Raw genomic sequence first — 15,385 nt, 5'->3', positions numbered from 1 at the left:
ATAAAAGCAACAAAGGTTTCTTCTGATGGAAGTAGTGAGTAAAGCCGCCAAGGGCAAAAATTAGGCTGTGTATTCGGTATAAGTAATTTCATAGTAAGAGGAGAATGATCCGAAATGACTATAGCTTGGTAATCACACTCTGTGATAAATGGCAGAAATGTATTGTCTAGGAAAAAGTAGTCTATACATGAGAAGGTTCTTATGAAATGGTGAGAAAAGATAATACTCCCTAGCTATGGGATTGCAAAAACGCACACGTGAGATATGCCATATGTCTTAAGAAATAGCTTGATTGTGGATACTGTCTTTTATGAAGGTGATATCTTAGGAGAGTTACGATCCAGATTGGGCGACAGTATACAATTCATATAAACCACCTAGTATTAGGTGGTGTGTGTCCATATTTGGTAATCGAGAATATACATTTGTGAAGTATGAACTGTTATCCCAGTTTGGCGCGTAAATGTTAGCCAAGATAACAGGTGTATGATACAGTCTTCCTACTACAATAATGAAACGGCCTGCTGAGTCTGCCTCTACACTTGACATTGCGAATGGTATGTTTTTACTAATTAAAATGGCTCCTCTAGTTTTAGAATAAAAATGGGAATAATATGATTGACCTTTTAAACGAGAGTGGTCGAAAGTGCGGAGATGTGTCTCCTGAAGAAAAGCAATATCTACTTTAAGGTGATTTAAATGAGAAAGAAACATTTGACGCTTTACTGGGTGATTTAAAGTTTTAACAGTCCAGCTAGCAAAAGTGACCGAGCAACCAGCTGTCCCTCTCATGACATTATGCCTAGCCATGTAAAGTCAGGTTGGAAAAGGATAGATGCCAGATTACAATAACAACTGATCCATTAAACATTTATCCAAAAATAGCAATTAAAAAACATTGAAGAAGAATAAAAAACATAAACAAACAATACTGTGAAGTCTGGTATGACAAATAAAACCCACAGTGGTCACCTGTGAAGTCTGGTATGACAAATAAAACCCACAGTGGTCACCTGTGAAGTCTGGTATGACAAATAAAACCCACAGTGGTCACCTGTGAAGTCTGGTATGACAAATAAAACCCAGTGGTCACCTGTGAAGTCTGGTATGACAAATAAAACCCACAGTGGTCACCTAATAGAACAAGGTAACCGCTAATCCCCACGCAAAGATATCCACACATGATGTGCTTGTATTGGGGAGCACTAAACCTATCAAAAAGCAAGCCATGTTGAAATAGTGAAGGATTTAAAACAAGTTGCGCATAATAAATAACAAATACTTATTTACAAACCAAAACTAGGCTGTTTTAAGAGAAAGTATAAAACATTTTATAAATCACATTTTACAGCAATTACCACTAAGTTAGCAGCAACCTCTTTAAAGATATTACTTAACCTAAAAATAGAACTGCGCTTTATCTACCCTGGATACTGGTACCATCGGAGAAATAGAAATGAGCAGCTTCACGGTAATAAAATAAAACGTAAACACAAAAGGATAATTGACTCACCACAACTAAGGCACTGACATTACCTAATACTAACAATATCAACTGATTCCACTGGAAACGCTAAACAGTATCTACAAAAGAGAGACTCTGTCTGCAGTGGATTCAAATAAAATAAAATAAAATGTTTTTGGTCACATACACATGGTTAGCAGATGTTATTGCGAGTGTAGCGAAATGCTTGTGCTACTAGTTCCGACAGTGCAGCAATATCAACAAGTAATCTAACAATTCCACAACATCTACCTAATTAACACAAATCTAAGTAAAGGGATGGAATAAGAATATGTACATATAAATATATTGATGAGCAATGACCGAGCGGCATAGGCAAGATGCAATAGATAAAATATAAAATATAGTATATACAGTGGGGAGAACAAGTATTTGATACACTGCCGATTTTGCAGGTTTTCCTACTTACAAAGCATGTAGAGGTCTGTAATTTTTTTTATCATAGGTACACTTCAACTGTGAGAGACGGAATCTAAAACAAAAATCCAGAAAATCACATTGTATGATTTTTAAGTACTTAATTAGCATTTTATTGCATGACATAAGTATTTGATCACCTACCAACCAGTAAGAATTCCGGCTCTCACAGACCTGTTAGTTTTTCTTTAAGAACCCTTCCGGTTCTCCACTCATTACCTGTATTAACTGCACTTGTTTGAACTATTTACCTGTATAAAAGACACCTGTCCACACACTCAATCAAACAGAATCCAACCTCTCCACAATGGCCAAGACTAGAGAGCTGTGTAAGGACATCAGGGATAAAATTGTAGACCTGCACAGGGCTGAGATGGGCTACAGGACAATAGGCAAGCAGCTTGGTGAGAAGGCAACAACTGTTGGCGCAATTATTAGAAAATGGAAGAAGTTCAAGATGACGGTTAATCACCCTCAGTCTGGGGCTCCATGCAAGATCTCACGTCGTGGGGCATCAATGATCATGAGGAAGGTGAGGGATCAGCCCTTTTATACAGGTAAATAGTTCAAACAGGAGCCTCTTAAAGAAGAAGTTACAGATCTGTGAGAGCCAGAAATCTTGCTTGTTTGTAGGTGACAAAATACTTATTTTCCACCATATTTTGCTAATAAATTCATTCAAAATCCTACAATGTGATTTTCTGGATTTTTCTTCTCATTTTGTCTGTCATAGTTGAAGTGTACCTATAATGAAAAGTACAGGCCTCTCATCTTTTTAAGTGGGAGAACTTGCACAATTGGTGGCTGACTAAATAAATGTTTTGCCCCACTGTATATGGAATTTGAAATTATTTATACTTTTACTTTTGATACTTCAGTATATTTTAGCAAGTGCATTTACTTTTAATATATTTCAAACCAAATTTTACTTCAAACCAACTTTTACTCAAGTGTTATTTTACTGGGTAACTTGCATTCACTTTTACTGCACCTCCCGCACAGTGTCGGGAGAGGCGAAGGTTGAGAGCCATGGTGCACGCTTCTGGTCAGCGTGCACTGCGCCCAGCCCGACACAGTGTACGATGATAGTGTACGACGAGACAAGGATATCCCTGCCAAACCCAGACAACGTTGGGCCAGAGCCTGGGCTCAAACCCAGAGTTCAACAGAGACTGGGCTTGAACCCCTGCCTTAGACCACTGCGCCACCCGGGAGGCCCAGCTATGTGATTATCATCGGTCTCCCCAATAGGCCCAGTGGTTGCCAAACTTTTGATAGTCCAGTACCCCTTCAAACATTCAACCTCCAGCTGCGTACCACCTCTAGCACCAGGGTCAGCGCACTCTCAAATGTTGTTTAAATGTTTAAAAAATGTTTAAAAATAAATGTGAATCACATTTTTATTTGGTGTACCCCCGACCGCATTGCGAACTCACTATGGGAATACCTGGCTAGGCTATATGATTATCTTGCTGCAACATAAATGCAATTGTTACATTGTAATAACGTTGTAATAAAACTGCAACAATGTAGCAGCTTCAATTCGGGAAACAATGTAGCAGGACTAACCGAACATTCAGCAGCACTCGTAACCACGACCACTATTGCTATTACACTGATAAAATGGCATAGGCAAACCTATATGGTTAATAAAAACATGGCATGGTAAAAATGGTAGTTGCACAAACATATCAATTTATTAATGTTGCGCTTTAGAATATTCTGTAGCCTGAAGAAGTTAGGCTAAATGCATAGGCTACACTGCACAGACATAGGCCCCCACCTTCGACTTTAGCGGAGCATACAGTAAATCTAGGCCTTGGCTGGCTACTTGTTGTTTTCATTTCTCCCTTTTCACCGGCCGGCCGGCAAACTGGAGCGACACACCCCCATTATCTTCACACACAAAAAAGTGAGTGACACATTCCAAACTACCCATTGGCTTCTGGCTTGCTATGGCAGCGGACCAATAGCAGTGAATTGAAGGCGGTGCCTTGTGAATCTCGCCTGGCTGCACGCGCAGGGAAGTGGGGGCGTGGCATTTTTTTGAGGAAAAAAAGCTAAACAATCTCTAATCTTTCAAATTGACTGTGTCGGCTTTTTAACTTGTCTCGGCTGGTGGAGAAGTCCATACCTTAGAATAGTGGTAACACACGGGGATCCACTCAAGACAGGCCTGAATGTATTTTCTTCCAAATTTCTGCACGAAAAGGTATAGAAAGCGGGTAATCTTTCTTTAGTCACCACTTCGGTCCGACGATGAATTCTAAAGGTTTGCTTGACATGTCTCCGGCTGAAATACTGGTTGGGGGCGCTTCGAAACAAGCCGGTATTGACCAGCATGCAGAGGGTTCCAAGGGAAGCGAAATGAGTGTCACCACTACTGACAGCGGTGTCATTCTGGCGTGCGGGAGCGGGCCCGCATCAGGAGCAGTTTTCTGCACAATCGTGCTAGACGATGGGTCTTTGAGAGAATGTACAAACCAGGACATCATCCTCAATGGGAATGACCTGTCCTCAGGGAGAGAAAAATACGCGCACCGGAAAATAGTAGGTGCTATTACACTGTCATATCCATTGCATGCTGGACTTCATGTATTTTTCTTTGCAGTGAGTTGGTTAGATTAAAAACAAGTGTGTAATGTGTTATTCTTCTTCCCCCTATTCAATTATATATCAATCGAGTTTTCACATTAGCACATTGTTTTCCTTAAAGCACACTGTTGCATACACCGGGGAAACAAACTACAGAACCAGCCGCTCTGACTTTTCTAATGACATGAATCGGTTACTTTTTAAAGTGAAAATATAGGTCAGGCAGGCTGTGCGTCTAACCCAAGTTAATTATAGCCTAAATGCAACTAGTATGTATGACGAATGTAATCTGTTAAAATGGCGGCTCATTGCATGTTCAAAGTTTAAAGGAAAAAGGGCTGGGACTCCAAACTAATTTCCCCTCCCCCATAGCGACCGCTTTGCCTGCCAGAATTTCAGCAGGGAGGCATCGAGACCAATGATTCAGATAATATACACTAGATGACTGATTGGGGGCGCTGTGTTGAATCCGTCTATTCACCCCCTCACATTTCAATCGTTTAGCAGATGCTCTTAACCAGAGCGACTTACAGTAGAGTACATACATTTTCATACCCCACCATTGTAACAAATATTTTGGAAGCTATAGAATTACATTTATTAATATCTACATTATTTTTGCCATATTTATTATATTACAGAAGCCTTAATGTATATATGAAAAAAATATAAAAACATTTTCCTTAAAGTATAATTTTTAGATCTTACAAATGTTACTGTCCCCACTACAAAAAAAAACAAATACCTGTCATTTTCTTCTTGAAACGTTGAATTGAAATACTGTAGAATTGCATTAAATCCTATGGAGGACTGCTCCTACTGGGAAATGCCAATATGGCCGACCGGTGGCTTCAACGCCTCTTAAAGTCCAACATATAGCATTAGCAATCCACGGTTTATATACATCATTGACCAAGACCCTGCTTTGAAGGGAAGAAAAACTATCTACAAGTGTTGCTTGATATTATTATTATTTAAAACAACAATGCATGTCAGATTTGTATTGTCCCAAGACATCAACACACCCCCATATAGAAATTAGAGAGTGGACAATGTCCTACCAGTGAATTTCTAGGGGATGTCATATCCCTAAACGTTTTTGAGAAACCGTCATTTTTGTTTAGCCATCCTACATGCTATCACTTTGTTTGGTATTATAGCCTATTGTCAAAGTGTTGTCAGATGGCGTGTGAGCGGGAGGATTACACAGGGTTAATGTGCTCCGTGAAGGGATTGTTCAACAGAATATTGGTTTCCTTACCCTGTAAGCAGTCTATTGACAAGATATGACAGCGATCTATGCTTTGGTTTAGTTTCCCTGGCACTGTTTCCACATGCTAAAGTTTTTTTTTGTGTTTGTGGCACAAATTCCAAACTCAAAGAATATGGCTGCCTAAATATGGTTCCCAATCAGAGACAACGATAAACACCTGCCTCTGATTGAGAACCACTCCAGACAGCCATAGACTTTGCTAGATCACCCCACTAGCTACAATCCCAGTATATACATACCACATACAAAAAACCCATGCCACACCCTGGCCTGACCCAATACATGAAGATAAACACAAAATACTTAGACCAGGGCGTGACAAGGTAACTGTAAGGGCTGAGGTTAATGTTAGGGTAAGGGTAGGATTTAAGGTAAGGGTAGGGTTTGAGGTAAGGATAGGGGTTAAGGTAAGGGTAGGTGTTAGTGTAAGGGTAGGGGTTAAGGTTAGGGTAAGGGTAGGAATTAAGGTTAGGGTAAGGCTAGGGGTTAAGGTTAGGGTAGGGATATCCCAAGGATCCCGGATAGCACACACCCAGCTCCTCCCCCTTCCTGCCACTCACAAGCTCCTCCCCCTCCTGCCACTCGCAACAACAAAGATGAAAGATAATTTCTTCCTCTCTGACAACAAGCGGTTTCAAATCGTTATTTGCATTTGAGGTTTGGTCCAACAGAATCGGTCGTATGGACACTGAAACACATTTAGACAATATTTTACTGTAATAGATGGGAACCTAACTTTTCTAACAATACCCTTTATATGTCTCAACTCCTCAAATTGCGCAAAGAGCAGACCCTATTAAAACTGGAGTATCAAGGAACATTGATTCTGCAAAATTAATGCTCAGTTTCTGTCGCGCACGGGTACGGCTAGAAGCATTTTAGCCACAGACTGTTATGCTGGCTGTCTAGTCTGTGTTTTATAAATGTGCAATGAGCATAAAATAATATTTTGTAAGGAATTAACAACTAGTTCTCATTCTGATAAATAAGGTAGGCCACTTGATTTCAACATCTGAACAAAGTGGACAAGCTAGCATACTGTCGGAGACGGTCAGAAGGGTGTGTTCATAACAATTCAACTGTTGTATCTTGTTAGCTAGCAAATAGATCCAAGTTGGCTAGACTTTAATTATAAAGATTAGCTGGCTACTGACTAGCATGTGGGCTTGTGCTTGAGAGATTGTTTATGAGACCTGTGTTCATTTTATATTAATGCCTGCTTGTTGGTCATTATTAGTCAATGCTACAAGACGTTGGTCATTATTAGTGAACGCTACAAGATGTTGGTCATTATTAGTGTATGCTGAAAGAAGTTGGTCATTGTTAGTGAATGCTGCAAGAAGTTGGCCATTATTAGTAAATGCAACAGGAAGTTGGTCATTATTAGTGAATGCTACAAGAAGTTGGTCATTATATAATGCCTGCTGCAAGAAGTTGGTCATTATTAGTGAATGCTACAAGAAGTTGGACATTATTAGTGAATGCTACAGGAAGTAGGTCATTATTAGTGAATGCTACAAGAAGTTGGTCATTATATAATGCCTGCTGCAAGAAGTTTGTCATTATTAGTGAATGCTACAAGAAGTTGGTCATTATTAGTGAATGCTGCAAGACGTTGGTCATTATTAGTGAATGCTGCAAGACGTTGGTCATTATATAATGCCTGCTGCAAGAAGTTTGTCATTATTAGTGAATGCTACAAGAAGTTGGTCATTATTAGCAAATGCTACAAGATGTTGGTCATTATTAGTGAATGCTACAAGATGTTGGTCATTATTAGTGAATGCTGCAAGAAGTTGGTCATTATTAGTGAATGCTACAAAACGTTGGTCATTATTAGTGAATGCTACAAGAAATTGGTCATTATTAGTGAATGCTACAAGAAGTTGTACATTATTAGTGAATGCTACAAGAAGTTGGTCATTATTAGCAAATGCTACAAGATGTTGGTCATTATTAGTGAAAGCTACAAGATGTTGGTCATTATTAGTGAATGCTACAAGATGTTGGTCATTATTAGTGAATGCTACAAGAAGTTGGTCATTATTAGTGAATGCTACAAGGCGTTGGTCATTATTAGTGAATGCTACAAGACAATGGTCATTATTAGTGAATGCTACAATAAATTGGTCATTATTAGTGAATGCTGCAAGAAGTTGGTCATTATTAGTGAATGCTACAAGAAGTTGGACATTATTAGTGAATGCTACAGGAAGTAGGTCATTATTAGTGAATGCTACAAGAAGTTGGTCATTATATAATGCCTGCTGCAAGAAGTTTGTCATTATTAGTGAATGCTACAAGAAGTTGGTCATTATTAGTGAATGCTGCAAGACGTTGGTCATTATTAGTGAATGCTGCAAGACGTTGGTCATTATATAATGCCTGCTGCAAGAAGTTTGTCATTATTAGTGAATGCTACAAGAAGTTGGTCATTATTAGCAAATGCTACAAGATGTTGGTCATTATTAGTGAATGCTACAAGATGTTGGTCATTATTAGTGAATGCTGCAAGAAGTTGGTCATTATTAGTGAATGCTACAAAACGTTGGTCATTATTAGTGAATGCTACAAGAAATTGGTCATTATTAGTGAATGCTACAAGAAGTTGTACATTATTAGTGAATGCTACAAGAAGTTGGTCATTATTAGCAAATGCTACAAGATGTTGGTCATTATTAGTGAAAGCTACAAGATGTTGGTCATTATTAGTGAATGCTACAAGATGTTGGTCATTATTAGTGAATGCTACAAGAAGTTGGTCATTATTAGTGAATGCTACAAGACGTTGGTCATTATTAGTGAATGCTACAAGACAATGGTCATTATTAGTGAATGCTACAATAAATTGGTCATTATTAGTGAATGCTGCAAGAAGTTGGTCATTATTAGTGAATGCTACAAGAAGTTGGACATTATTAGTGAATGCTACAGGAAGTAGGTCATTATTAGTGAATGCTACAAGAAGTTGGTCATTATATAATGCCTGCTGCAAGAAGTTTGTCATTATTAGTGAATGCTACAAGAAGTTGGTCATTATTAGTGAATGCTGCAAGACGTTGGTCATTATTAGTGAATGCTGCAAGACGTTGGTCATTATATAATGCCTGCTGCAAGAAGTTTGTCATTATTAGTGAATGCTACAAGAAGTTGGTCATTATTAGCAAATGCTACAAGATGTTGGTCATTATTAGTGAATGCTACAAGATGTTGGTCATTATTAGTGAATGCTGCAAGAAGTTGGTCATTATTAGTGAATGCTACAAAACGTTGGTCATTATTAGTGAATGCTACAAGAAATTGGTCATTATTAGTGAATGCTACAAGAAGTTGTACATTATTAGTGAATGCTACAAGAAGTTGGTCATTATTAGCAAATGCTACAAGATGTTGGTCATTATTAGTGAAAGCTACAAGATGTTGGTCATTATTAGTGAATGCTACAAGATGTTGGTCATTATTAGTGAATGCTACAATAAGTTGGTCATTATTAGTGAATGCTACAAGACGTTGGTCATTATTAGTGAATGCTACAAGACAATGGTCATTATTAGTGAATGCTACAATAAATTGGTCATTATTAGTGAATGCTGCAAGAAGTTGGTCATTATTAGTGAATGCTACAAGACGTTGGTCATTATATAATGCCTGCTGCAAGAAGTTTGTCATTATTAGTGAATGCTACAAGAAATTGGTCATTATTAGTAAATGCTGCAAGAAGATGCTCATTATTAGTGAATGCTGCAAGACGTTGGTCATTATTATTGAATTCTACAAGATGCTCATTATTAGTGAATGCTGCAAGAAGTTGGTCATTATTATTGAATTCCTCAAGACGCTGATTATTAGTGAATGCTGCAAGAAGTTGGTTATTATTAGTGAATGCTACAAGACGTTGGTCATTATTAGTGAACGCTGCAAAAAGTTGGTAATTATTAGTGAATTCTGCAAAAAGTTGGTCCTTATTAGTGAATGCTACAAGAAGTTGGTCATTATTAGCGAATGCTACAAGACGTTGGTCATTATTAGTGAATGCTACAAGACGTTGGTCATTATTATTGAATGCTACAAGAAGTTGGTCATTATTAGTGAATGCTACAAGAAATTGGTCATTATTAGTAAATGCTGCAAGAAGTTGGTTATTATTAGCGAATGCTACAAGACGTTGGTCATTATTAGTGAACGCTGCAAGAAGTTGGTCATTAATAGTGAATGCTGCAAGAAGTTGGTCATTATTCGTGAATGCTACAAGAAGTTGGTCATTAATAGTGAATGCTGCAAGAAGTTGGTCATTATTAGTGAATGCTACAAGACGTTGGTCATTATTAGTGAACGCTGCAAGAAGTTGGTTATTATTATTGAATGCTACAAGAGGTTGGTCATTATTAGTGAATGCTACAAGAAGTTGGTCATTATTAGTGAATGCTACATCACATTGGTCATCAGTAGTGAATGCTACAAGACAGTGATTATTAGTGAATGCTGCAAGAAGTTGGTCATTATGTGATGCCTGCTGCAAGAAGTTGGTCATTATTAGTGAATGCTACAAGAGTTGGTCATTATTAGTGAATGATACAAGAAGTTGGTCATTATTAGTGAATGCTACAAGACGTTGGTCAGTATTAGTGAAAGCTACAAGAGGTTGGTCATTATTAGTGAATGCTACAAGATGTTGGTCATTAATTATACATTTTTGCTCAGAAAACTTGGGGTGCCAAATTAAATCACCTGTGGCCGCTAGTTGGGGGACCCTACTTTAAATAATAGGTTATATATTCTAGTTGTCAGTGCCTCCTAATTGTTGGACAGATTTAGTGTAACTGACAGCTTCTATTTCTTTGTACACAAAATCTCTCAACAACGTCTCTTTCCCCAACAATTTAGCCAAAATAAAGAGGTAGATTGGGCCTTAATCTGTCAGGCCCATTCTCCAAGATGGCGTAGCAGTCGGACGTGTGTTTTGTCTTGTCCCGTATCGTTTTCCTTGTTTTTTTCCTCGTAAATATTTTGTATATATTTTAATCTCACTTCCCATCTACGGACTGAATATACTCTCCTGCAACCCACCTCACCCAATGTGGTACGGATCTGCTATTTCTATACTTTAGAAATGGAACCCCTATCAGAAGCTAGCCAGCTAACTAGCTACTAGCTAGTAGTCAGTTTGCCACTGCTAGCGGTCTTCACCGTTAACTCGGACACCAGCCAGCCCCAGCTCAGTCAATACCTGCCAGTCTGCACAGCGCGATATCAACCCAGAGCATATCGGACTGCTTTTTCTCTACCATATCTCCGGATTCCTACCGCAAGCTCTGAACCTTTACACCGGATCATCGCAGATAGCTAGCTGCAATCCGAGTGGCTACTCCTGGCTAATGTCTTTGTCCTGAAGCAAGCACCAGTTAGCCTTGAGCTAGCCTCGAGCTAGGCCCATCTCCGGGCTTGCCGAAGAGGTCCACCAGCTAATTCTTGTGCTACAATACCTCTTTTGCCAAATGGCCTAGACCATTTACTGCCGACACGGAGCCCCGCCGATCCATCACGACTGGTCTGCCGACGTAATCATCCGAGGTGGATCCAACAGGCTCTTCTGTTGCGACATCGCCGAAGGCCCATCTGCTAGCCCTGGCCCGCTAGCTGTCTGAATCGACCTGTCTCCAGCTCACCTAGCGTAGTAGCAACTACTGAATCATCTCCCTGACTCACCTATTACTACTCATTGGACCCTATGATCACTCTGCTACACATGCCTCTCCCTAATGTCAATATGCCCTGTCTATTGCTGTTTTGCTTAGTAATTATTGCCTTATTTCACTGTAGACCCCCCAGCCCTGCCCAATATGCCTTAGCCCCCACACATGCGGTGACCTCATCTGGCTTAACTGGTGCCTCTAGAGAGAGAACCTCTCTCATCGTCACTCAATGCCTAGGTTTACTTCCACTGTACTCCAGGTAACCTACCAGGTACACACCTCTGCTGTCTTTAACCAGGATCTCAGTGATCACTGCCTCATTGCTTGTGTCCTTAACTGTCACTGTCAAACGCTCCCTAAAATACTTCAGCGAGCTGGCCTTTCTAACCGACCTCACCCGGGTATCCTGGAAGGATATTGACCTCATCCAGTCAGTAGAGGATGCCTGCTTGTTCTTTAAAGTGCTTTCCTCACCATCTTAAATAAGCATGCCCCATTCAAAAATGTAGAACTAAGAACAGATATAGCCCTTGGTTCACCCCAGACTTGACTGCCCTTGACCAGCACAAAAACATCCTGTGGCGTTCTGCATTAGCATCGAATAGTCACCGCGATATGCAACTTTTCAGGGAAGTCAGGAACCAAAATACATAGTCAGTTAGGAAAGCTAAGACTGGATTTTTCAAACAGAAATTTGCATCATGTAGCAGTAATTCCAAAAAGTTTTGGGACACTGTAAAGTCCATGGAGAATAAGTGCACCTCCTCCAAGCTGCCCACTGCACTGAGGCGAGGAAACACTGTCACCACCGATAGTCTCTATAGGGCTGCCACAGGGTTCAATTCTCTGGCTGACTCTTTTCTATGTATATATCAATGATGTTGCTCTTGCTGCTGGTGATTGTCTGATCCACCTCTATGCAGACGACACCATTCTGTATACATCTGGCCCTTCTTTGGACACTGTGTTAGCTAACCTCCAGATGAGCTTCAATGCCATATAACACTCCTTCTGTGGCCTCCAACTGCTTTTAAATGCTTTTAAAACTAAATGCATGCTCTTCAACCGATTGCTGCCGCACCTCCCCGCCTGACTAGCATCACAACTCTGGACGGTTCTGACTTAGAATATGTGGACAGTTACAAATACCTAGGTGTCTGGTTAGACTGTAAACTCTCCTTCCAGACTCTCCATCTCCAATCCAAAATTAAATCTAGAATCGGCTTCCTATTTCACAACAAAGCCTCCTTCACTCATGCTGCCAAACATACCATCATAAAACTGACTATCCTACCGATCCTTGACTTCGGCGATGTCATTTACAAAATAGCCTCCAGCACTCTACTCAGCAAACTGGATGTAGTCTATCACAGTGCCATCTGTTTTGTCACCAAAGCCCCATATACTACCCACCATTGTGACCTGTATGCTCTCATTGGCTGGCCCTTGCTACAAACCCATTGGCTACAGGTCATCTACAAGTCTTTGCTAGGTAAAGCCCCACCTTATCTCAGCTCACTGGTCACCATAGCAGCACCCACCCATAGCACGCACTCCAGCAGGTATTTTTCACTGGTCATCCCCAAAGCCAACTCCGCCTTTCTTCCAGTTCTCTGCTGCCAATGACTGGAACGAATTGCAAAAATGACTGAAGCTGGAGAATTATCACCCTCTCTAACTTTAAGCATCAGCTGCCAGAGCAGCTTACGATCACTGTACCTGTACACAGCCAATCTGTAAATAGCACCCCCGACTAACTACCTCATACCCATATTGTTATTTATCCTCTTGCTCTTTTGCACCCCAGTATCTCTATTCTCTACTTGCGCATCATCATCTGCACATCTATCACTCCAGTGTTAATGCTAAATTGTAATTATTTTGCCTCCATGGCCTATTTATTGCATTACCTCCCTAATCTTCTACATTTTCACACACTACATAGATCTTTCTATTGTGTTATTGACTGTATGTTTGTTTATGTGTAACTCTGTTGTTGTTTTTGTCGCACTGCTTTGCTTTATCTTGGCCAGGTCACAGTTGTAAATGAGAACTTGTTCTCAACTGGCCTACCTGGTTAAATAAAGGTGAAATAAAAATAAATAAAAATAAAATGTGGACTAAAAAGCACCAACATAACAGTTCTGAGACTGCAACCATTTCTCAGCTGTGTGTGTACTGTTCTTCATCCTTCAGATGGGTTGTGGTGGCGAGGCAGAGAGGAACAGTGGTCTGACTGGGGTCCTTACTAACGGCAGTCCCACTCACTGCCTGATCCTGAACGGGCAGAAGCCGGACAGACACATGCACTCGAAAGCGAGGAATCCGCTGGTGCCCGATGGTTTCCAGGAAACCGGACATCAAGTGCCACCTGAGGAGAGAAATCCCCACCCCTCCTCCCACATACCTGTCCCCCGACGCAGGTAGGGACCACATGGCTAATAACATAGTAGTGTTGTCACAATACCAGCGTTTTTCATTCGATACCGATACCAGGTTTAGTATTACAATACTCGATACCATCACGATACTTATTACCAAAAAAATATATATTAGCCAAAGTCACAAAATGACACTTGATCCAGACAGATAAACTTTAGGACTTATTTTATTGGAAACTGCTCAGAGAACATACTGTATTCTTTTATTGGAAACTGCTCAGAGAACATACTGTATTCTTTTATTGGAAACTGCTCAGAAAACATACTGTATTCTTTTATTGGAAACTGCTCAGAGAACATACTGTATTATTTTATTGGAAACTGCTCAGAGAACATACTGTATTATTTTATTGGAAACTGCTCAGAGAACATACTGTATTATTTTATTGGAAACTGCTCAGAGAACATACTGTATTCTTTTATTGTACTTATTAACAACATTTGCATGGAAGAAGCAATCTGTTTTTTTCGAATAGTGTGCACTGTCTCTTTAAGAAATGAATGACATTATTTGCTTAATTTGCAAGGCAGAATGTGGCTGTGGAATCTGACTTTGTGACTCGGGAATCTAGTGGAAACCAGACGTGAGATAAAGGAAGACGAAGAAGTGAATGTTTTTTTGGTGGCATGGGAGACAATGTGAATTAGTAACATTTTTGGTGCCTGCCAGCTTTTAAATTAGCATATTTTGTGTTATGGTTTGCATATTATCACAAACAAAGTAGTAGGATTGTGAATTCAGCTGTAAGCTAGCAAGGAAAGTTAGCCTACAATTAAAGCTGGACGCTACCGGTATCGTCTTGCATTGTAAAAGTGTCTAGCCTGTATGGACATTGTTTTGTGAACAGTAATTAACAGTTTCAACATTTCTACATGCTGAGTCGTATTATTCAGGTGTGTTAACTTCTGTGCCGCATGAGTGAGGAGATAACATGATGCAGCCCAGACTCCCAGTGCAGGCTAAGTGGAGCAGAAGTGATGAGATAACATGATGCAGCCCAGACTCCCGGTGCAGGCTAAGTGGAGCAGGAGTGAGGAGATAACATGATGCAGCCCAGACTCCCAGTGCAGGCTAAGTGGAGCAGGAGTGAGGAGATAACATGATACAGCCCAGACTCCCAGTGCAGGCTGAGTGGAGCAGGAGTTGGGAGATAACATGATGCAGCCCAGACTCCGAGTGCAGGCTAAGTGGAGCAGGAGTGAGGAGATAACATGATGCAGCCCAGACTCCCAGTGCAGGCTAAGTGGAGCAGGAGTGGGGAGATAACATGATGCAGCCCAGACTCCCAGTGCAGGTTAAGTGGAGCAGGAGTGGGGAGATAACATGATGCAGCCCAGACTCCCAGTGCAGGCTAAGTGGAGCAGGAGTGAGGTGATAACATGATGCAGCCCAGACTCCGAGTGCAGGCTAAGTGGAGCAGGAGTGAGGAGATAACATGAT

The 15,385-nt window shown here is 40.4% G+C and overlaps 1 protein-coding gene across 2 annotated transcripts in view; it reads left to right on the top strand.

Moving 5' to 3' along the window:
- Positions 1 to 3,953: 3,953 nt before the first annotated feature.
- Positions 3,954 to 15,385, top strand: part of LOC115102016 (zinc finger protein 704) — a 114,415-nt gene continuing 102,983 nt past the window's right edge. Inside the window, exons 1-2 of one of the 2 annotated variants that reach the window (XM_029621497.2) lie at positions 3,954 to 4,492; positions 13,700 to 13,926. In XM_029621497.2, coding sequence (XP_029477357.1) covers positions 4,202 to 4,492; positions 13,700 to 13,926 — 518 coding nt within the window. In that variant the 5' untranslated portion in view covers positions 3,954 to 4,201. The remainder of the gene's footprint in view (positions 4,493 to 13,699; positions 13,927 to 15,385) is intronic. The other variant, XM_029621499.2, reaches the window with a different exon arrangement.

Source organism: Oncorhynchus nerka, linkage group LG20, assembly GCF_034236695.1.
Source record: "Oncorhynchus nerka isolate Pitt River linkage group LG20, Oner_Uvic_2.0, whole genome shotgun sequence".
Classification (NCBI taxonomy): domain Eukaryota; kingdom Metazoa; phylum Chordata; class Actinopteri; order Salmoniformes; family Salmonidae; genus Oncorhynchus; species Oncorhynchus nerka.
Note: the sequence above shows the minus strand (reverse complement) of the source record. Positions and strands in the feature narration are given on the sequence as shown.